Below are 22076 nucleotides of genomic sequence, written 5' to 3'. Positions count from 1 at the left end.
ATATGTTGAAATTAAAATGAGAAAGGGAGAAACACTTAATTTCTCATCTCCTATAAAAGAAAGTATTATTACTTTGTAACTGATGATAGGAGTTAGAGATAAATTCACAAAAACTTTATGGCCATTACTAGAAAAAGTGATGGTAACATCTATAACTACCAAACAACTGAGAAGATGATACTTAAAAAAAAAACAAACAAAAAAAAAAACACACACACATTTTAGTAAAAAAAAAAAAAAAGACAAATTCTATAGTATGTATACTTGTAAAACAAAATGACAGAATTAAGATCCAACTGAAAGTTCTAAAATAAATGAGAGGTTAAACTTGCCAATAAAAAGGCTCTCAGAATAATTAAAAATTAAAAAGAATGGCACATGCTGTGTAAAATTTTCACCCCTAACAAACCACACAGGAAGGGCAGAAGTGCAGGGCACCGTGTTCCTGGGAGAAGCTGAATAATTGGGAATGTTCCCCAATGATCACAGATAGCAATAAAAGAAATGCAAACACAGGCAAAAAGGGTATACATCAAATATCAACAGCAAGCAGAAGCATAACTCAAAAGCGTTTGAAGGATATTTACATTGATAAAGGATAAAATCCAGTATGAAAGCAGGCAGAGCTTTGGAAATTAAAAACTGTTGAAACTAAACTGAAGAAGCAACATAGCAGTGGGAGACTTCAATCATCACAGTAACTTACCTAGAATAAAATAACCAAAAGTACAGGTGGATGGGATATAGGTAATATGAAGATGATTTCTAAGCATATATAAAAGCTGTATACCATAGAGGCATTACCTTCATAAAAATTCATCTTATTCCTGCTTACAGAGAAAATCCTAGCAAATAGGACATATTTATTTTCCAATATGAAGTGAAAATAGAAAATTTAAATGTAAACTAGAAAATTAAAATCCCAGTGACTTGGAAATTATAAAATAATTTCCTTAAAAAGTTGTAGCATTGCAAAGGGAATTTGAAAATACGATAAAATATTATAAACTATGAAACAAAACTATCAAAATTTGGGAGATATCATTAAGCTCTTCGCTGTGGCAAACTTCTCATCCTAGTTACCTTAATTATCAATTAATGAGGAATTAAAATAAAAAAGTAATCTACTGAAGTTGCTAGAAATGACATCAAATAAGCAAAACAGAAATAAAAACAGAATAATAAACAAACACAAAAACATCCTACAATGCAAACTATGGGAAAGGAGGATGAATTGCCACAACAGTACAAGACGCTCTCATCACTCACTGGTTCATTTACACCAACTCCAAAGTCCATGGGAACAAGATGGTCCATCGAAAAGGAGCAGTTACTGTGGCATCTGCCCTGCCTAGAAAGACAACAACTCAACTCCACCTAATTATTGCAGTGAAGGAATGCAGATCTAGTTTTGCCAAATTCTCCAATACTTTAAAAGGAGAGAGAAATGAGGATTTTTAATATGAGATTCTCTGCTATATAAAATGATGTGTGAGCCAAATAAAACATAGCTATGAGCTGTATTTGGCTGGTAGGCTGCAAATATGCAACTTCCGATTTAGACTACTCACTTTAGCTTGAATCAATTTCAATAACATATTTTTCCAGAAAAAACTCCATTTCATGTAGACGTTCAAAAGTATTCGCACAAAACTGTATCAAGTATTCTTGTAAAAAATTTCCCATATTTTTTCATTTCTAGTTTATTTTAGTGATAACTCTCTTTAATTCTTAAATATGCTATATTTGTCAATATCTTGCTCTTATTTTCAAAGAATCGGCTCTTGGATCTGTTCATTACATTGAAAGGTTTTTGGTTTTTAATTTTCCAGTTGCTAAGTGGGTGAGATTCTTATTCAAACTTTTGTTATTTCTGGTTTATTGCATGTAATAAAAAATATGCCTCTAATGTTTGTCCTTGGGAATTTAATTAAGTTGTCTTTGTGGCCTAATAAATAACCATGAATTGTTAATGTTCCAGAATCACTTCAAAAGGGTGTTCTCTTTTAAAGGGTACAAAATTTATATTGCACACACACACATGCATACCATGTTCATATACACACACATTCAAAGTCATCAAATTATTTACTTAGTTTTATTTACTTGATCAATCTAAAAGGAAAGTTTAAAATCTCCCAGAATAATTATTTTTACCCCTATTCATAGTATCTCCAAAAGCTTTTCCTGAGGTAAAAATTTTGCAGTGAATGTGAGTGACATTCTAAATTTTTTTTAAGCCTAAAGTCCTCAAGTCATCATTAGTGTTGTTCACCAATTATTTCCAGTTCACTCCTTTCTGGGCATGGAGTCAGATTCTACTTCCCAATGGTCCTTGATATTAGGCACAGCCATGTGACTTGCTTTAACCAATGAGATGTGACTAGGAGTGACAAAAACTTCAAGAATCGCTATGTGATTCCTTCAGTCCTTTCTCTGGCCGTAGCTATCATGAAAACAGACACAGAAGCCTCTCTCTGCCAGGATTCCTGAACGAGATGACAAAGAGGAAACACACAGCAAATTACAATGGACATGAGTGAGAGCTTAGATTTTGTGGCATCAGGCAGCTAATACTTGGTGGGGTGGGGGGGGGGGGGGTGTAATTTATTACTGCAGCATAACTTAGCCTATCCTCACAGAAAAGGATTAAAAAAAAAAAAAAAAAGATAACCTGCAAAAGGAAAAAAATGGATAACCAAACCAACATATGAAAAATATATCATCTTATAAGTTAAAATAAGTTCCTACTTTTCACCAATCATATTAATAATGATCTTGTTAAATAATACTCAATATTGGTTAGGGTGTTTTAAGATGGGTATTCTCACATATTCCTTTTTAAAAGCCTTGCCTGAGAAAACTGTTATTTATGTACTAGAGGCCTATTGCACAAAAATATGTGCACTCAGCCCAGCCTGCACCCTCTCACAGTCCGGGACTCCTCAGGGGATGTCCACCTGCCGGCTTAGGCCTGCTCCCTGGGGGATTGGGCCTAAGCTGGCAGTCAGACATCCCTCTGGCAGCCTAGGAGCCCTCGAGAGATGTCCAACTAATAGCTTAGGCCAGCTCTCCAGCCATGAGCTGGCTTCTGGTTGAGCGGCACTCCCCCTGCGGAAGCACACTGACCACCAGGGAGCAGCTCCTGTGTTGAGCGTCTGCCTCTGGTGGTCAGTGTACGTCACAGCAACTGGTCATTCCTGGTCGTTCCACTGTTAGGGTCAATTTATATATTACCCTTTTATTATATAGGGTGAAGGATTTCATCGTTCTTAGCATTCACATAATATTCTTGCTTATAGAGATCCAGCATGGTGTTTATTCATGATGATACAGTATGTGGTCTCAGGAGGAAACAAAGCTCCTAAGTGGGATTCTGAAATTGGTTTGCTTATCTATGATCTTAAATGAAATGCTAACATTCTCACTAATAAAAAAATAGGATAATGATACCCATGTTATGCAATGTCATCATGATTAATTAAATATCATCTGTGGTTTCTTGGGCAAACTAATTATTGAAAGCAAGGCTATGAAGACCCATGTACTAGTAGCTGCTATGTCTGACCTTTACGGTAGCAGTGGTGAATACAAGGACTGTGGGTGGGATGGCTGCTTCTGAATGCCCTTGAAAGAAACAAGAAGTTCAGGTGTTAACACTTCTAATTCTCAGCTCGGGTCACAGAGAGCTAGGGTGGCCCAAAAATAATCTTATTTCCTACAACTTCAGAGAAGACCCCAAATTTAATTGTGTAATCTGTAGAATTATAATAGAAATTGAAATCACAGACCCATCAAGTCTTGTGAAATTTGGGGCACTGATTGAAAAGGAGTGAGACCTGAGTCTTGGGGGTGTTAGAAAATTGAATGTCCAAGTCTCCCTGATATCCTCTCTGATGTCTCCCTGAGGTCAGACAAGAGCAGCCTGAAGAAATTAGCGACCCTGACTACCTGTAATAAACACAGCTGAGGCAGCTGCCTTGAAAGAAGATGCCTGTTTTCAAAACCTACTCCTACCATGTTTCCCTGCCTCTAAATCCGTGATCGGAACCAGACTGGCACATCTCAGGAGAAGTTTCAAGTCTGATATGGGAGAACACAGCATTGCAAGGTGTAGCTAATTTACATTAGTGTAAACTTGGGGATAGGTTTAGCAGTGGATTCTACGATGTTAAAACAAGGGAGACAGAGTATCATGTTAGTTGTAGATGATCTTAACGAAATGGGTGCACCTATCAGAAATTATGTTGGCTCGAGTAGCTGGAAGTGCCTCAAACAGTTAAGTTTTTAACTGAAATTTGGATTCAGTGTGACCAACTGTCAATAGGATGAAGATGACAGACGTTTCCTGGCCCAATGCAGAGGGAGGAACTGCCTAGGGAGATGGGAATGTTGGAGTGGAGTTGTCACAAACATCCACCGCCACTACATATCCCAAGAGGGCCTGAAGAACTCTCCCCTCGCTAAAGCACCAAGACATCCAAAGACACCATCTTCAATTCACAAACTCCGCTTTAGGGTCAGGCTTGACTCATATAAGGACAATCTGGGGAGTCCTTATAAGGACAATTTGGCTGGAAATCTTCACCCAGCCAAAGGAGATAGCAGGAGGCTATTTGGAACAGTAATTGGTAACAAAAACACCGACATGTAGGTTTGATATATCTAGGTAACATCACGACTTTGGCGTGTATGTGTGTGAGGTGCTGTGTGTGTGTGTGTGTGTGTGTGTGTGTGTGTGTGTGTTCTGTTCAGTCACTGCTTCAGTATCCCATTGTCACTCTAAGTGACCTATATCCACTAAGATCACAAATATATATAAGATATGTGGTTAAGATCTTATATTCATATGGCTCTTACTAGTTAGTGGGACCTGGGCAAGTTGCTTGAAACCTCTGCCCTTCGTTCTTCTCATCTATAAAATGAAGATCATCATAGTACCTATGTCTGTTATGAGAACTAAGTAAATTAATACATAAAGTGCTCAGAACAGTGCTTGGCCCATGGTGAAGATCCTGTAATGCCTTGGCTAGGATCCTTGTTACTCAATGTTACTATGGGGCACGGAGAGCATTACGTAAGTGTTAGCTATCATCATCATTACCCAGTTAAGACTTCCCATGGTTAGATCAAAGTGCATTCGGCAATAAACCCCTAACACAGAAGGATGTTTTTAATCACCATGATTTCATGACAATCATGCTTATTCACAAATGCAAACATTTGGAGAGGTATTTTCCTATAACTGACCTTCACCAGAACTTTGGCTCTGTGGATTACTTCCAGTTTTTAGAGTTACAAATCTCATGCATTGAATTAATGGCAGGAGGCTAGGGAGGGGCTGCACTGCCCTGGAGAGGCCCTCAAATGAGGAGACACAGTTGGGTTTGCTTCCCGTTTCTCAAAGTGTGTCCCAGACAAGCACCTCTCCAACTTTAACGTACGTATGAATCTCCTGGGACTCTTGTTAAAATGTAGACTGAATCAGCAGGTCTGGGGGCGGGGAGAAAGGCGAGGTGCCTCATTTTAAGCAAGCCCCCAGGTGATGGGGAATCTGCAGGTCCCTGGACCAGTTAGAGGAGCAAGGAAGCTGAAGGTGAGAAGCAGGGCGCCTGCTTTCAGGCAGGGCTGACGGACCTGTCCTCTTCCTTCATCAAATTCCCAAAGTGAAAACGCCTTATCTGCTTTTCAGGCATTGACCTTCTATTCAGACCTTTGCTCAGACAAATATTCACAGGCTTAAAGATTTCTCTTTAGCTTTAGATTTTTCTTTTGACCAAAGGGACCCCAGTTATAGCAATGCACACATATTGTTGTCCATAATCTGACAAGCTTGTTAAAGGATGCAGGCTCCTGGGCCCCATCCTGGAGATTTCTGATTCAATTCGTCTGTTTTATTTTTTATTAACACACCCTCTGGGTATTTTCTGATGTACACTCAGATTTGGGACCCTCTGCTTTTGGCTAAAAAGCCCCAGCTGCTTCCACCTCACACGTGGCATTTCCACATCATGCAGTCTGTGGACAGCACCTTCCCCCATTCCCAGTAGAGAAGTGTGCATTCTAGCTCACAAAGGAGACCCCTGCCAGCCCCAGGGCATCCAAGTCAGCACGCTAATGTGTTTGGAACGGGAAGCGGAAATGAGCGCTACTCAGAATTAAGACATACTCTTCTCTCTTCTAGGAGATCGAAAATGAAAATAGGTCAGAATCATAGGAATAATCAGCAAAAGACTAAAATTTGTAGTGGATGGGCAGTGAGCGAGGAAAGATGTGGATATGCAGGCTAACAGCGATGACACTGCTAACTCTCCCATGGGACTCTGGCCATCATTTTGTCCTTTGCAGCTCAGTTTTGCCTCAAAATGAACCAAAAGTGAATCTTTCCAACCATAAAAATAAGCCGGTTCCACACATAACGGACACCAGATAAATCCTTTTTGAATTGAGCTAAACTGAATCAAATCCACTATCCAAGCCATGGTGAACCTACAAAAACAAACAAAACACTACAACCCTGTTGAGAGACAAGAATTATTTTCAAAAACCCCAAATTTGTTGGAATTTCTTGAGATTCTGCATCGTGGAGGAGCAAAAGGGAAATTAAGGAGAAAGATGGCAAGGTCTAAGTTTGTTTCAAAGAGGGAGAAGCTTTCGTTCTTTAGGAAGAGAGAATTGTTAGGAAACACAGCAGGGCAACGAAGGGCCACGGACTGCTGTGAACGTCTCCTGGTCTGGTCTGACTGTCAGGGAACTACTTGCAAAGCTAGCTGGATTCGCTGCAGATGGCCACAGTGGTGTGGTTGTGGAAAGCAGTCAAAAACATCCCTTGGGTTTGAAGACACCAAGTCTGTATCCCCCGGAGAATGATGCAGCAGGCTGGGAGGGCCCGGGAGCTGGGGGACCACAGAGCTGAGGGAGCAGCTGGAGCGTGGTAGGGCCCAGAGTCACTTTCAAGCAGCCTTTCTCAACCCACCTCTGTAAAAGACTTAAGCTTCGGAGATACTTTCTGGGGGGCTATTTTATCAATCCTTCCCAGGATGGACCATAACTAGTGCCATGATGCACTGGAGAGAATCTGAAGGAGCGATCCTGGCAATAAGGCATCCGGGAAGTGTGAATGCTGTCCCTGACTGGCTTTAGGGCAGTCACCTCGCTGCGGAGGCTGATGAAAAGAGGGGTGGGACAGTGATCACCAGGGAGTGCAGAATGGAGGTCAAGTTCCAAGAAAGAACCTTTGCAGTGATGGGCCGGGCCAAAGAGGAAGCTCGAGGCACTGGGCAAAATATTTGGTTTTCTAGTTAGTATTTAACTGAGTATTTCAGCCCATGCAATGCACGCACGCGCACGCGTGCACACCCACACCCACACACCCACACAGTCCCAGCCTTAAAGGTAAATTGGCCATGGGCCAAGAGAGCAATCCCAGCCCTTATGCCTGTCTTCCATTCTGTTCCCTAGAAAACCAGCTCCGCACACAGACTGGACCGGTGGTGTCCCTGAGGCGCTGTGTCCAGGAAACCCTGCCGAGCTCCCTGATCCAGGGAGGCTACTGTTACAGGCATAGCCAGCAAGGCACCCACTCTCAAGGAACCACCTAATGAAAGCCTCATGTGTTGACTCAGGCTGCACACACACTCTCAGGCTAATTCTGGCTGGGCTTCGCGCCGAAGGTATGACCTCACTGTCGGGAAAAACCAGGGACCCCAGGAAGAAAAGACTGGTGTGTGGGCCAGACCTGCTCCTAACTGTAGCCGCCTGGGATGGACGGAGACAGCCACCTCTCCTGAAGCCCCTGAGGACCAGGGGTCAGGGCCTGTGGGCCGGGAGGCACAGACATCTTACAGCTAAGAGGCCTCAGTTCTGGCCCAAGCACTCCTTTTTTCTGGCATCATCCCCATAAAAATCTCTACCATTCCACAAGGTTCACGCCAAAGAGAAGTTTAATTATGTAGGGCCAAATCTCTGTGGAGAATTCTCAGTTACAGAAGCTAGGGAGGAAGGATATAATTAGAACCTGACTTTTTAAAACAGAGAACAGCTCAAAAGACCCCATTAAGAGAAAGACACTGAAAAGCACCGTTCAGAACCTGGTACCCCAGAAATTTCACTTATCAGCATCATTTTACAAGCCATGTAAAGACCCACATTTCAGCCTCAGACTGGGCATTTTTCACTTAGCTCTTTACACTCATAGGCATTTAATAAATTGTGTCGGCAATTCCTCTGCCTACACTGCAGCACTGTTTTCAGATGTTCTGTATTAAATCGTTGGTAGGCAACAGAACTTCGAGGAAGCTGTGCTTCAAAAGTAAATAAATGTGATTTTACCTGATGTGGTCACCGTGAAATAGCAAATGACTTGGGCTTTTGTTAAAGGAACGAAGAGAAATTCTCTGCAAGATTTGCTTATAAATTCTGCCTTCGGGCACTGATGGCTGAGTACAAGTTGCAAAAAAAAAAAAACCAACCTGGTGAAATATGAAGTCTCTTAAATTGCATCCCATATGGAGCATTTGCCTGAATCCTGATGAGCACCTTGAATAACCATTGCACGAGATCCCTCGGGACTCCAAGGCCTCAAGGAATCAGGGAAGATTTGGAATAATGTAAAAATTCCCCATAAGAGGGGGAACATTGAGTGAATATCAAAGAACAAGGATTGACTTTGATGAAGACCCATCAGTCTCCTAAGAGTTACTCTCCAACAATAGCTCCAGCTTGTTTTTTATTAAATGTTGCCAATTCCATTTGCTTTTAGTCCATTTGACTAGGTTTTATTATACTAGTTGTGGGGAGAATCAAAGCACAAAACTTCAAAGAACTTATATACTTACTAGAGGCCCGGTGCACGAATTCGTGCACCAGAGGGGTCCCTCAGCCTGGCCTGCAGGATCAGGCTGAAACCGGCTCTCCAATATCCCCTGAGGGGTCCTGGATTGCAAGAGGGCACAGACCTGGCTGAGGGACCCCCACAGGTGCACGATCGGGGCCAGGGAGGAATGTGGGAGGTTGGCCAGCCAGGGAGGGACCACAGGAGGGCTCCAGGGCATGTCCAGCCCATCTTACTCAGTCCCAATCGGCCGGACCCCAGCAGCAAGCTAACCTACCGGTCGGAGCGTCTGCCCCCTGGTGGTTAGTGCATGTCATAGCGAGTAGTTGAGCAGCCTTAGCATATCATTAGCATATTATGCTTTGATTGGTTGAACGGATGACCAGCCACTTAGCATATTGGGCTTTTATTATATAGGATATTCATAGCCCATGGACAATAGTGTGGTGAAGGCCTGTGGGGGACGGAGGGGGTAGAGGCTGGTGAAGGGGGGCAAAAGAAGGGGAAAAATGGGGGACATCTGTAATACTGTCAACAATATATATATATTAGAGGCCCGGTGCATGACATTCATGCACTCATGGCGGGGGAGGGTCCCCTCAGCCTGGCCTGCGACATCCTTAGCACTGCTGCCATAGCCACTGTGCTGGCCAGCTGTGAGCTCGGCTCAGGGCTTCTTGGCTGAGCAGCGCTCCCCCTGTGGGAGCGCACTTACCACCAGGGGACAGCTCCTGCATTGAGTGTCTGCCCCCTGGTGGTCAGTGCACATCATAGCGACCAGTCATTCCGCTGTTCGGTCGATTTGCATATTACCCTTTTATTATATAGGATATTTTTTTAAAGCACAAAACCTTAGTTCCATATACAGATGTATAGATTAAAATGTTTATTATTTTAAAGAGAAAACTTTTTTTTCTGGAAATGTATCTCTGAAATAATGATGGGAGTCCATGGGAAAGCGATTTTGCTATACAATATGTGCTTTGCTTGAGCTTTTCAGAAATACTTCTAAAATTCAAGAAAGGTCCAGTCAAGCCTGCAAAGACAAGACAATTCACAATCCATCAAAGCTACAAGGACAAGGCTTGGTCTGCTCACACAACCGAACATCCTGATAGAGCATCTCTGTCCTGAACTGGAAAAGGAATGTCCACCGTTGCACCTGGAGGCCGGTGCTGTGGTTCACTCACCATATGGTCACCCAACTGTCAATCTTCCAAGTTCCACAGGATACTAGCAGAGAGCCCCGTTCTTCCAATTAACCTGCAGCCCAAGCAAACATCTCCCTACAATGGCCTTGGCTCAGAAAGACTTCTTGGGCCCCTTCTCTGCTTTCTTTCACTTGGTCTATACTTCATGTTCTACCAAGAGTCCCAACAGTCCACCACTATGCACCCCTTAGCCTTGGAACCAAGCTGCTTTTCAGAGGGGGTAAGTATATGTATTAACAAGAAATAAGTAAATAAGAAGGCTCCTCCTTGGATGTTCAGCCCAGGCAGGATATAAATGTAGGGAGGGTCACACTAGTTTGGGATAGATGTGTAGGGTTTCAGAGTGTGTGTGTGTGGGGGGGGGGGGGGGGGGGGGGGGGTACTTAAAGATTATCTAACGCAATGAAACTCTTTTCCCCAGTATGTAAAACAGAGCGAAAAGAAGCTGTTATAACCACACAATAAAATATGATTTGGCCATAAAAGAGACAAACGAAGTACCGACACGTGCTGTAACATGGATGGATCTTGTGAGCATTATGTGAAGCGAAAGAAGCGGGTTACAAAGGCCCACACGCTGCACGACTCCATTTGTATACAATGTCCAGAAGAGGCGAACCCAGAAAGATCGAAAGCAGGTTAGTGGTTGCCTAAGGCTGAGGGGGGCTGAGGGGTTGGGGGTGATGGCTAAGAAGCACAGGGCTTCTTTTTGGAGTGGTGAAATGTTATAAAATTGATTATAGCATTGGTTGCACAAATTTGTGCCACAGGTTAAATGGGTGAATTTTATGGTGTGTGAGTTCTATCTCAATAAAGCTATTTAAAACATACACACACACAAAACAACCTTGTTCTCACTGCTTTGCCAACCAGACCTCCCTCACCCTGTTCCCTCTCGTGGCCCCAGAACTAGCTCTGCAGGCGCCAAGAGCTGAATGGAATGATCTAGTCCAAGTTTCTTCTCCTCAAATGTTAACCAAGACATAAACCCACGTCTTTTGACTCCAAGTGCAGGGCCCTTTAAATCAAAAGTCTCGTTAATGAGTGGAGGCTCATCTGGGGAGAGGCTGCTGGCCTGGGTCTCACCGTCCATGTCCAGGCGCTGCATGATGATGGCCAGCTCCACCTCACTCGGCATGTACCCCAGAGAGCGCATGGCCATTCCCAGCTCCTGCTTGGAGATGAAGCCATTCCCATCTCGGTCCAGAACCCGAAAGGCCTCTCGGATTTCTACAAGGAGAAAGCAAAGAAAAGTCCAATGGTCACGCAGCTTGGTCTATAGCATTGAAATTATTGGTGATTGTCTACTGAAAATTCCTAACTATTTTACAGATAGTGACATGTCAAAACCCTTTACTTCAATAAAAGAATGGCCAAAAGAGGAACCAAAAAAAGGAAGAAAGAGAAAACGAAAGAAAAAAAGGGGTAGGAGGGAAAAGGGGACAGGAGGAGAGGGGAGGAAGGAAAAGAGCTTTGGACAGAGGAGGTAACTGGCCCTGAGCATCCTAAAACACTGTAGTAGGTACACAGTGAGACAGTGGCTCCAGCAGAGAGTCACGTTAACCAAAGACACCTCCTGAGCAAGGATGAAGATGAGGTTTCATCTGTGAGGAGAAAATCTGCTTCTTAACCTTGGCCATCAGGAGGAAAGGGGAATGAGATTCCTAGACAGACTTACACCCCGGCTCCCTGCTGCTGCAGGAGCTGTGCAGAGAGGTTCTCAACCTCATAGTAAGATAGGAGTTAAGTATCCTGCTGTTTTTATTTCATTCCTGTAATTTACAGTTGTTTTATGGCTATAAGCAACTTCAGATCGATAGGAGTGTCATAAAAACCCAAAAAAACATCTTTAATCACATTCGCTGGGGCTGGCAGAGAATTTGACTCTGCTATCAACAAGGCCATTTCCCTCTGGCAGGTGGTCTCCCATCCTCCTACCCCAACTGGACTTGCTCTGCTTTCCACCCAGAGTCCCTCCCTCCAGAGCCCCTGTGGCACTAGTTCTGGGTTGGCTGAGCATTTCCTAACACATCACAACCCTGTGAGGCATGACATGAATTCGAGATCACAGTCTGAAGACGAGACGTTCATCCATCCATCGTCTCTGAGCACCAGACTTGGCCAGCTTTGATGTTTCATCAGTAAACCCAGTGCAAACCCAGGTAGGGCAGCTGCCCACCTTCGTCGTGTCATTCAGCAAGTATTGGCCGTCTGTACCGCAGAGAAATAACCAGCACCTGCTGGGTGTCTGGTGCTCCTTCAGAGCCCGACACTCCGGCCAGGAAGGTGAGAGCCACACAGAAACTTGCAGGAACTCTTAAAACTATTACAGGACACTTGGCCCTAATCCATTTAGTCACCACTTTTCTAAATAGCTGACTTGCTCCCAGCAGATACCTTGAACCACTCCCTTTCCTAAACAGGCTCCGCCCTTTCCTATTTACATTAATTTCCTGTGGCTTCTGGAACACAATTTGATGGCTTAAAAAAACAGAAGTTTTTCTCACTCTGAAGGCCAGAAGTCTGGAATCGGTATCTTTGGACCAAAGTCAAGGTGTGGACAGGGACACTGGAGGCTCTAGGGGGGAATTTGTTTTTGCCTCCTTCCACCTTCCAGTGGCAGCCAGCATTCCTTGCCTTGTGGCCCCATCACTCCATTATCTGCCTCTGTGATCACATTGCCTTCTCCTCTTCTGTCTGTGATCTCTCTCTGCCTCCCTCTGATAAGGACCCTTATGTTTGCATTTAGGGATCACCAGACAATGCAGGATAATCTCCCCATCTGAAGATCCTTAACTTAATTACATCTGCAAAAACCCTTTTGCCAAGGTAGCATTTACAGGTTCCTGGGATGAGCACCTGATATGGGGCGGGGGGGGGGGAGGGGGGAAGACTTTTTTTCAGACTGCTACACTATCCCACCCAGTTCTTTCACCTGACATACCCTGCCTTCCTCTTTACCTGCCAAATCAAATTAGTCCTTCAAGGACAAGTCAAGGACAAGCTGTGGAACCCACAAAAACATCTTTGCTCACTACTGTACAGCCAGAGTCATCTCTCTTTCTGTCAACCATTCAGTAGTTCGTTCATTACTTTCACATGACATCTAGATGACCCATCTAGAAATAAGGTGACTGGTGTAGAAACCAGGGCTTCTCCTCTAAGCTCTTCATACACTTCATTCATCTTTGTATGTTCCCACCCACACTCAGAAGGAGGCACTAGACAGACGGCTGTTCAATGGATAGTGGGTCTGAATAAATTAGGATCGTACATTGGTAGCAAATCCATCATCGATACCAGTTCAGGACGCTGAATGCTTTCTGCAAATAAATGTGGGCTCCAGCAGAGACAAGACCAGCCAGTGAGTCAGGGCCCTCGGCTCCTGGCCAGGTGGATTAGCTAATTAAGTTTGCAGCCAAAGCCTGAGGCCTCAGTTTGCTCATGTGTAAAATGAGTTGGTTAGCCACGAGGATCCCTAAGCCCTCCTTTCTGTAGATCAGTGGACATTGTTAAAATGTTTAAGAGAAGAATAGGAAGCCGTGTTCTCTTTCATGCCCTATAAATCTGTTGTTCAAATGCTCATTTTTCCATTAACTATATAGAAAAAAAACTTAGTCCACTCCAAATTCTGAATCAAGGGGTTTGTCTGCACTTTTACGCTTTCTCATCAACAAAACCTGCCCAAGATTACCTAAAGGGGCCATATGTTTTCCTACCAAGTCCTTGGCGGCCTGAGAAGAGCTTAGTGCTGCTGCTCAGCTTGAGGTCATGGCACATGGTGCTCAAGGACACTGTGACAGAGACCACGGCCTCACCTGAGCCCAGATCCCAGACACCAAGGGCAGGAGGATGCAGAGACTGGGTCCCTGAGGTGGGAGTGAGCACAGGAGGAAGCCTGTCTGGCTCTGCCCTGCAAACTGAAACAATCTCCGCCCCCATCGGTTTCCCCATCTGAAAAATAGGTGGGGCTGGGTCTCCTTCTGGCTTTTATAGCAGGGTTTTACGTGGGGCTGACTTGTACTATGCAACAGTAGAAAATGTCAGATGATGGCAAGGGCTCTGCCAGGGTGCCAGCTGGGCCAGCTGGAGGGTCAACTGTAGGCAGAGCCCTGCCCCATGTCCTCTGGACCACTCCCTTCCCCAGGCGCCATCTCCACTTCCCATCCCTCAGATTCCAGCCTGCACGCTCTGGGCTGTTGCTATCACTCAGAAAGAGTGATGCCCTCCTGTTGACAGGACGGGGCCTCATTCCTGTGCTGCCCCTGCATGCTCTAGACCTTTCTGACTGAGCCTGTGTCCTTACACTGGACACCCCGGAGGGGCCTGGTTGCGGGTGTTGGAGAACTTGGTCTGGAAATGAAGGCCTTGGCGTGTGTGCCTGCTGATCCCCACCCAGCTCTTGGGCTCCTCCCACAGTTACCTCCCGGATTTGGTAAGGCAGACCAAAGATGGGGTCACCCCAGCACTACCGTGCTGTGAAGGGACATGCTCCTTCCAGGCCTCGAAACCCCGTGTTTGGTCCCATCTGCAGTGTGTAAGCAGGCAGGCCCTGGCCCAGCCCAGCACAGGGCAGGCAGGCACATACTGGCTCAGAGTTTTGTTTTCTGTGGCCCCCAGGTAAGGGGACAAAGCCTTCCTCCACTGTTTGCATAAAATATCTGCTCCTGGCTCCCAGGATAAAGCTCACTAACTTAATTTCTTTCAAAATATCAGAGAGTAAAAAAAAAAAAAAAGGTACAAAACTAGAAATCCATAATGGGCGCCTCTGGAGAGTTAGTGTAAGGGAAGCCCAGCCAAACGAGAAGCTTATTAGGAGGAAATGGGTCTTGCAGTCTGAGCATGTGATGTGTGCCTCATTTTATTTTTAATAGCGAACAGGGTGTGAGAAATATGCCCATAAAACCAGCGGAGACACTGGAGCAGGCCAGGTCCCACTGCCTCCGGCTACAGGCGGCCTGCTCACAGCACAGAGGGGCTCTGGCCGCTCTCCCACTGGGAAGCACAGATCGAGTTTTCAGAAAGAACCCAGTTAATGTGGTGTGCTTTCCACTGGAATACATCCCCACTTTGGGCTAACGTCCCGTGAGCAAGCGTGCTGTGCATTTGGTTTTCAATTCAGTTTCAGGCTCACGCGACACATGCACAGCAGGCACCCGCATGGCCACCCCCACTCCCAGAAGGGGCATCTGCGATGGGGATCAGAGCCTGCCCAACAGTCCCTGTGTGAAAGGAAACACGTGAAGACACATCTTCTGAGAAGAGAAATCCGTTCTCTGCACACGGACTTTCTCAGAACCAAATCCGCATTCCCACAGGGGTCCGGGCTTCCCCTCCCTGGAGGGATGTGACGGTCTGGAGCCAAACAAGGCCCATGTGGAACATGGTCCTGCTCTAGAGCCCAAGAGATTACTTCTCATTACGCCTGCAAGTCTGTTTTTCTTTCTTTTCTTTTTTCTTTTCTTTTTAAAGAATAATTTATTGATTTTTACAGAGAGAGGGAGAGAGACAGAGAAACACTTACTGGCTACCTCCTGCACGCCCCCTACCAGGGATGGAACCCGCAACTTGGGTATATGCCCTGACCATGAATTGAACCAGCAGCCTTTGGGTGCACAGGACGATGCTCACCTATCTGAGCCACACTGGCCAGGGTGCAAGGCTATTTTCTGAAAGGTATCCACAGCCACCACTGGTACCATCTGTATCCTGACCCAGTGCCCTCTGAACACCACGCCTCGGTTCTGTAATGCACCCTAGGGACATAGCCAATTGGAGCAATAACAACAGCAAGGGCACACCTAGCATACGGAACAGACTCATCCATCAGGCCGCTGAACGGAGTGTGCAGCAGATGAAATCCAGACCTCAGCCAGAGCCAATATTCACTGGCTCACGTCTGGCTTTGAAGACTCGGCTGAAATTCACAGCGCTAATGTGCAAACTTAGATTAGTAATGAAGAACAACAGTTTCTCATCCCAATCTCCATGACATGCAAAACCTGCTTATTCTCCACAGAAATGTATCTTTAGGAAGACTGTAGGCCTAACGCACAAAAAGAGATGGCTCTATTCACAAGATGAATTCCGTTGATGCACGTCATTGAGAAATTGCAGCACTGGAGACAGACTCAGTTCAGCAAGGCTAGGCACGGCGGTTATTAAATAACAACACAAATGTACCAGGAAATAGAAGATACAAACTTGGAGGTCATTTTTTCAGAGAAAATAATAAGACAGGCATTGAGCCAATGACAAAAGATTTAGAAGGGTTTCCACCTTCCCTAGGGAAGAAAAGAAATGAATATTGAAATGATTAATCAATGGAAAGTTGCTGTGTACTTATTATATGCCAGTACTATGCCACAATAGATAGGAAGCAAAAGAAACTTTGCAGGCTGTACGAAGCTTATATTCTAGTTGGAAAGACAGAGAGGTGACCAGGCACTCATCACACAGGATGACAAGCTCAGTAACACAAGTCTGCACAAAATCCCACGGAAGTCCCTCCAGGGGGTGAAAGGCATGACAGAGAGACAGCTCTGTGAAAGGGTCACCCTTGACTGTTTGACATCTTCAGGCCACAGAGAGGGGAAGGAGGCAGAGTGGAGAGAAAGTGTCAAGATGGGCACGTCTAACACACCAGCTGCACAGTGGGTGTAGAAACACCGAGACGAGGGTGGAGAAGTGCACTAGGGCAAGATCACAAAGGGCCTTCAGAGCCATCTGAGCTTTACCCTGAAGGCCCAGGGGGTTGGCAATTTGTAAATAAAGTTTTATTGGAACACAACCACGTTTACATAGTGTCTGTCTGTTGTCCACTGTCTACTGCTTTTGTACTATACAAATAAAAGTGAGAAATGATGGCAGAGATGGTTTGGTCCACAAAGCTTAAAATATTTACACTCTGGCCTTTAAAGTTTCTGAACCCCACTGTAGGCCACAGGGAGCCCTCACTGGGTTTAAATTTTAAAAAAGAAAAAGGATCCGATTGATTTTTAAACTGAGGGCTCCGCATCGGGGTGGCTAAGATGAGAATGACAAGCGATGAGAAGCAGGGCCTCACGTGGAGGCTGACACAGTGTTGAAGGCAGGCCAGGAGCTTGGAGCCCAGCAACCGGGAGTTGGTGGGAGGGCCCAGGAGGCTTTCCTGAGAGAGGGTCGGTGTCGGGGAGGGGGCAGGCGTGCGGGGCCAGGGCTAGGGAGGATCTGAGGCTCTAAGGCTGATGCTGGGGTTGCTAGTTTGCCTGATGGGGTGAATTGCAAGGACATTAACTGAGAGAAAGTTGAGGAGGAAGCACAGGTTTTCAGAGAGGGAAGGGGGGGGGGGTGGTGGGCATGTGGACACCTGCAGCTAGCATTTGAAGAAAATGGGGATAGAATGACCACAATTGCCATAAAAACACTGGTTTGGTCCCAGTGCAGGTCTTAGTGTGAATGAGTTCCAATTTCATTCTCATCAATCAATCCACAAAAACAACTAATGGGTTCCAGCAATTATGGAACAGAGGGGAGAGCTCAGACATGAAGGGGACAGGGCTCTCAGGAGGAGGCGGGACACAACACACACTCAGAAGTGCCCCAGCAGCTAATAACCCTGGTAGGGGACAGGCCACAGGGATGGGGGCAGGGAGAGGTGGCAGCATACTAGTCACATGTTTAACCTGGCTTGTTTTCCTCGGGACACCTTTAAAGGGTTAAAGAATCCTCACTCCTAGGCAACTTGCTGTTTGAGGTGTAACTGAATCCATTTCAACACATGTATTGAGCTCCTTCCTGGCTCAGATTTGAAGAATGCTACAGCGGGACACCAAAGCACCATGTCAGAGAGGGTCCGCCCTGATTTAAATTGACTCTTGTTTCACAAAAAAGTTGTAGGAGGTTTTAAAATATTAAAATTTACCTGAGAAAAAAGACGAATGCCTGGGAGTGAGAGGAGAGAAGATGAACTAGGAAACACTGGGGAAACACTCAGGGAGGAGGTGAAGTGTGAGAGGACCTAGAAGGAGGCTGAGGCCTGGAGTCAATGCAACAGAGAGGCTTCCAGGAGGCACCCCGGGCGAGGGGAGGAAGGGGCTGCGTTCACGGGCTCCAGCCCCTGGCTAGAAGTGAGGGCCCAGGGGGGAGGCGCCTGCGGAAGGACAAGGCTAGCAGCAGTGACCATCCCTCCCTGAGAGCATCCCTGCATCTGTGACTAAGGATCCAATCCGGGCTGCAGCAGGTTCCAAACTAAGGTTCCAAACTCCCACCCCAGACCCACCGGGAGCCACTGGTCCCCTGGGAGCCGGCTGGGGGCAGTGTCAGAAATCAGTTCAAAGGCTTAGACATCAAGGCTGGAGGGCTGTATGCAGGGTCCCCACGCTCCTCTGTTCCTTACCTCGTGGCCCAAATGACAATTTGAATTAAAAAATAAAGCCAATTCTTCCCCTCGCTAGCATTCAGAGAGAAAAGCATTTCAATAACTTACTAGGTGGTGAAATTATACAGATAAAGACTAAGCATCCCAACTCAAGAAAAATAATAATTTCATTCCTAAAATAGGGAGGCATGAGGCGAGCTGAAAGCTAGGGGCACTTGTATGGGTGAGGAGCTAGGACAGGGTTTATCTGTCTCCAAATTTTACACCTCGACAGATCAAGCTGAATTGATGTTAGCACGCCAGTTCAGTTAAAGCTACTGGAAAAATTCCCCACCAGTAAAAGCACAAGCCAGGGGCACCCTATGATGGACCACACTCTCCTGGCAGGGCCGAAAGGAAAACCACTCATTAGGTTGAGATATATATGAGAGTGAGAACGGCTGGAGGGTCTCTATACAAAAAGTCATGGTGATGAGTGAGGAAAGAGGATGGGACATCTAGCAAGGGGGTGGGCCTCTTTATGGGGTTCAGGACCTGACCTCCGGGGTGAAGACAGCCCCCTCAAAGACTAGAGCTAGACCTGTACAGGAATGCCACATCTTTTCAGGTTACACATGAATTTATGCTTATTCTAAAAAAAAAAAAAAAAATGCTCCCAAAAATCTATCAAGAAAAAAATTTATACTGTATAGGTCAGCAATAACCATTGTAAACGTATTAGGGTATTTTATTCCAAAATGTTTACATATAAATTTTCTAAAATTGGGGTCATGCATTCTCTATAGTTCTTTATCCTTTTTGTTTGTTTGTTTGTTTAACACACTGTCATTTCAATCTTGCATATTGTTTACCAGACCCTAATGTTGCTGGGTCAGGAACATTTTGAAAGCACATTGAATTGTCCTCTATGATCTGTTTCTACTCCAAACACTTCTGACACCAAATGTGTGAGTTTTCCCCCACGCAACTAATTCTCTAGCTCTGTGGATACCAAGTTCCGTTGCTACCCACTCAGAGTTAGTGTAGACCCTACAGAGTGAGTGCAGACCCTCTAGCCACCTGTTCTTACAGAACGCATATAAAGTCAGAGGTTCCCACAATAATTTGTTAGAACAGCTCACAGAACTCAGGAAAGCTCTTTACTTACATTTACCAGTTTACTATAAAGGATAACAACTGAGGAACAGCCAAATGGAAGAAATACACAGGGCTGGGTATGGGGGGTTGGGGAGTGCATAGAGCTTCCATATCCTTTCTGGGTGCACCACCCTCCCAGCACCTCAATATGTTCACCAGCCAAGAAGCTTCCCAAACCCCATCATTTAAGGTTTTTATGCAGATTCCATCACTTAAGCATGACTGATTAAATATTGGCTATTGGTGATTGAACTCAATCTTCCTCCCCTGGACATAGGGGGATGAGGCGAAAAGTTCCAACTTTCTAATCATGCCTTAATCTTTCTGGAAACCAGCCCCGATCCTAAATTTATCTAGGGACCCTGTCACCAGTCATCTCATTAGTATACAAAAGACACTTATCACTCCAGACAGTCCAAGGGTTTTAGGAGCTCTGGGCCAAGAACCAGGGAAGATCAATATGTACTTCCTATTATATCACAACTAGGGGCCCAGTGCATGGGATTCGTGAGGGGGTGTGGCCTGCAGGGATTAGCCCACTGCGGTCGCAGCCGCTCATCCCAGTCAGCCAAGCGGCTCTCCTACTGTGGGAGCACACTGACCACCAGGGGGCAGCTCCTGCATTGAGCATCTGCTCCCTGGTGGTCAGTGCGCATCATAGTAACTGGTCAACCGGTTGTTCTGGTCATTCTGCCGTTTGGTCGCTGGGCTTCTATTATATAGGATATCACACCTTCCAAAAAGGCAGTGTCAATTAGCACCATCCTCCATTTCACATCATTTTTATGCACAGAAATCCAATCTCCATGAGATATTCCTTTCATCCAGTTACCACTTAGGAGTTAGTTACTGAAGTTCGAGGCTCAAATGATTACTAAGGGAGGGTTCAAGGCAAGGTAGACAATTCAGGTGATGTCTGAAAATCCCAGAACCACAGTAACCCACCTTCAGCCTGGGACCTGGCCCAAAGGAAGGGCCCAAAAAATGACCACACATGGCTGAGATGGAGCTGATGCTCAGAGAGAGGGGAAGGGCTCCCCTGACAGGGGAGCAGTGGGGAGAGGCCACTCTCTTGACACCAGGCTGGGACTGTTTCCAGGGCAGGATGATGGGTAGTTTGTCCTATGAGGAGATGGACCATCTCCCAGGGTCCAGCAGACTGGACAGCATCAAGGAGACAAGCCTGGCGTTTCTCCACAAAAGCAGCCATTTCTCATGTGGCAACAAGTAGTTTCTCAGGGAAAACAAGGCCCATAGCCCAAGACAGAAAAGAGGGATCATCTCATTTGACACATAAAGCAATATTGGATGTATCTGCAAGCAGCAGATTGAGTGGAATTTATCTGTGAACAACATGGTAATAATCAATACAATTAATTTTTCATTAACTCACACTGTTCCTAAGCTGTAAATGTTAATATCCTAAGATCGGAGTATAATTAACATCTGAGACAACAGAGTAATTTTGTGGACTTAGCACCAATATGGAGGCCAGAAGCACCAACATGGAGGGACCCCCATAGGCCTACCCATCTTAGGACACAGCACCTGCTGTCTGACAGATTAACTCCTTGCAGGTCTAACACCCCCAGCTGCACCTCCAGCCCAAAGCCACTGCCTGCCCTGCCCTCTGCCCCATCTGGACCAACCCCTGCTCTAGATCAGGGAGAGGGCAGAAGCAGGCAGATTCTGCCCGCCACAAGCATTTACCTACACACTGACCCCAAAGGGACAAGAGGACAGTGATGGTCACACATCTTTAGCTTGACTTCTCCACTCCTAATTCATCCAGGGTGCAGCGTCTTAGACCAACGCAGCTCTGGTGCCTAAAACAGAGCCCAAAAGACTCCTTGCTGCCCACGCCAAGCAGAAATTTTGCTTGGGCAGCTCAGCCTGTGAAAACAACATTCTCATAAAGTCATCTTCCAAATAATTCATGGCACCGAGACTCAGGGCAAAATGACAAATGGTGGGAGTTGGAAGAACTGGCTCTAATCCAGAACAGAACTCCCCTTCTGCTGAGTAATTTTTTAGTTGTAACTCTTAGCAAACTTGTCCTTCCTTTTCTCACATGCAAGAGCACACGTAAACATAGCCCAAGTCATGTTTCTATTGGCCTTGCAAATAGAATTGACCCTGGAGTGCTGTGGATAGAAAGGCAGCCAGATGAGATTTAAGACAACATGAGCCCAAGTGTGCGTCTGCAAAGGAGAAGGCACAGGTGTGGACTGATGCACAGCCGTTCAGGGGAGGCCCGCAAAGAGACTCCATCCCTCAGCTCCCCATTTCCTGCAGAGCCCTCCCATTCGCTCCCCGCGGCATTACTGCCTACTCCATTGTGCCTTCCTGATAACTGATAAAGGGTCTGGGTATGAAAGAAATTGTTCTCCACTGCAGGCTGCATGAATAGCCTATTATCAATAGGAAGCAATTTGTTTGCTTACAATGGCCAACTCCCTCGTTTTGTTTTAATATGCCGGTTTTCCATCAAAATAAGTCTGCACCTTTGAAAAGACCATTTCAAAGCCTCACACTC

General features: G+C 45.6%; 1 protein-coding gene across 1 annotated transcript in view; it reads right to left on the bottom strand.

The window, feature by feature from the left end:
- The window catches only part of CALN1 (calneuron 1), a 380146-nt gene that overhangs the window by 175004 nt on the left and 183066 nt on the right, over positions 1-22076 (bottom strand). The window contains exon 3 of the mRNA XM_054714819.1: positions 11131-11274. Within this exon, the coding sequence (XP_054570794.1) occupies positions 11131-11274 (144 nt within the window). The remainder of the gene's footprint in view (positions 1-11130; positions 11275-22076) is intronic.

The sequence above is a fragment of the Eptesicus fuscus genome, chromosome 4 (genome assembly GCF_027574615.1).
Source record: "Eptesicus fuscus isolate TK198812 chromosome 4, DD_ASM_mEF_20220401, whole genome shotgun sequence".
In the NCBI taxonomy this organism is placed as follows: domain Eukaryota; kingdom Metazoa; phylum Chordata; class Mammalia; order Chiroptera; family Vespertilionidae; genus Eptesicus; species Eptesicus fuscus.
The sequence above is the reverse complement of the archived record's forward strand: the minus strand, read 5'-3'. Positions and strand labels throughout refer to the sequence as shown.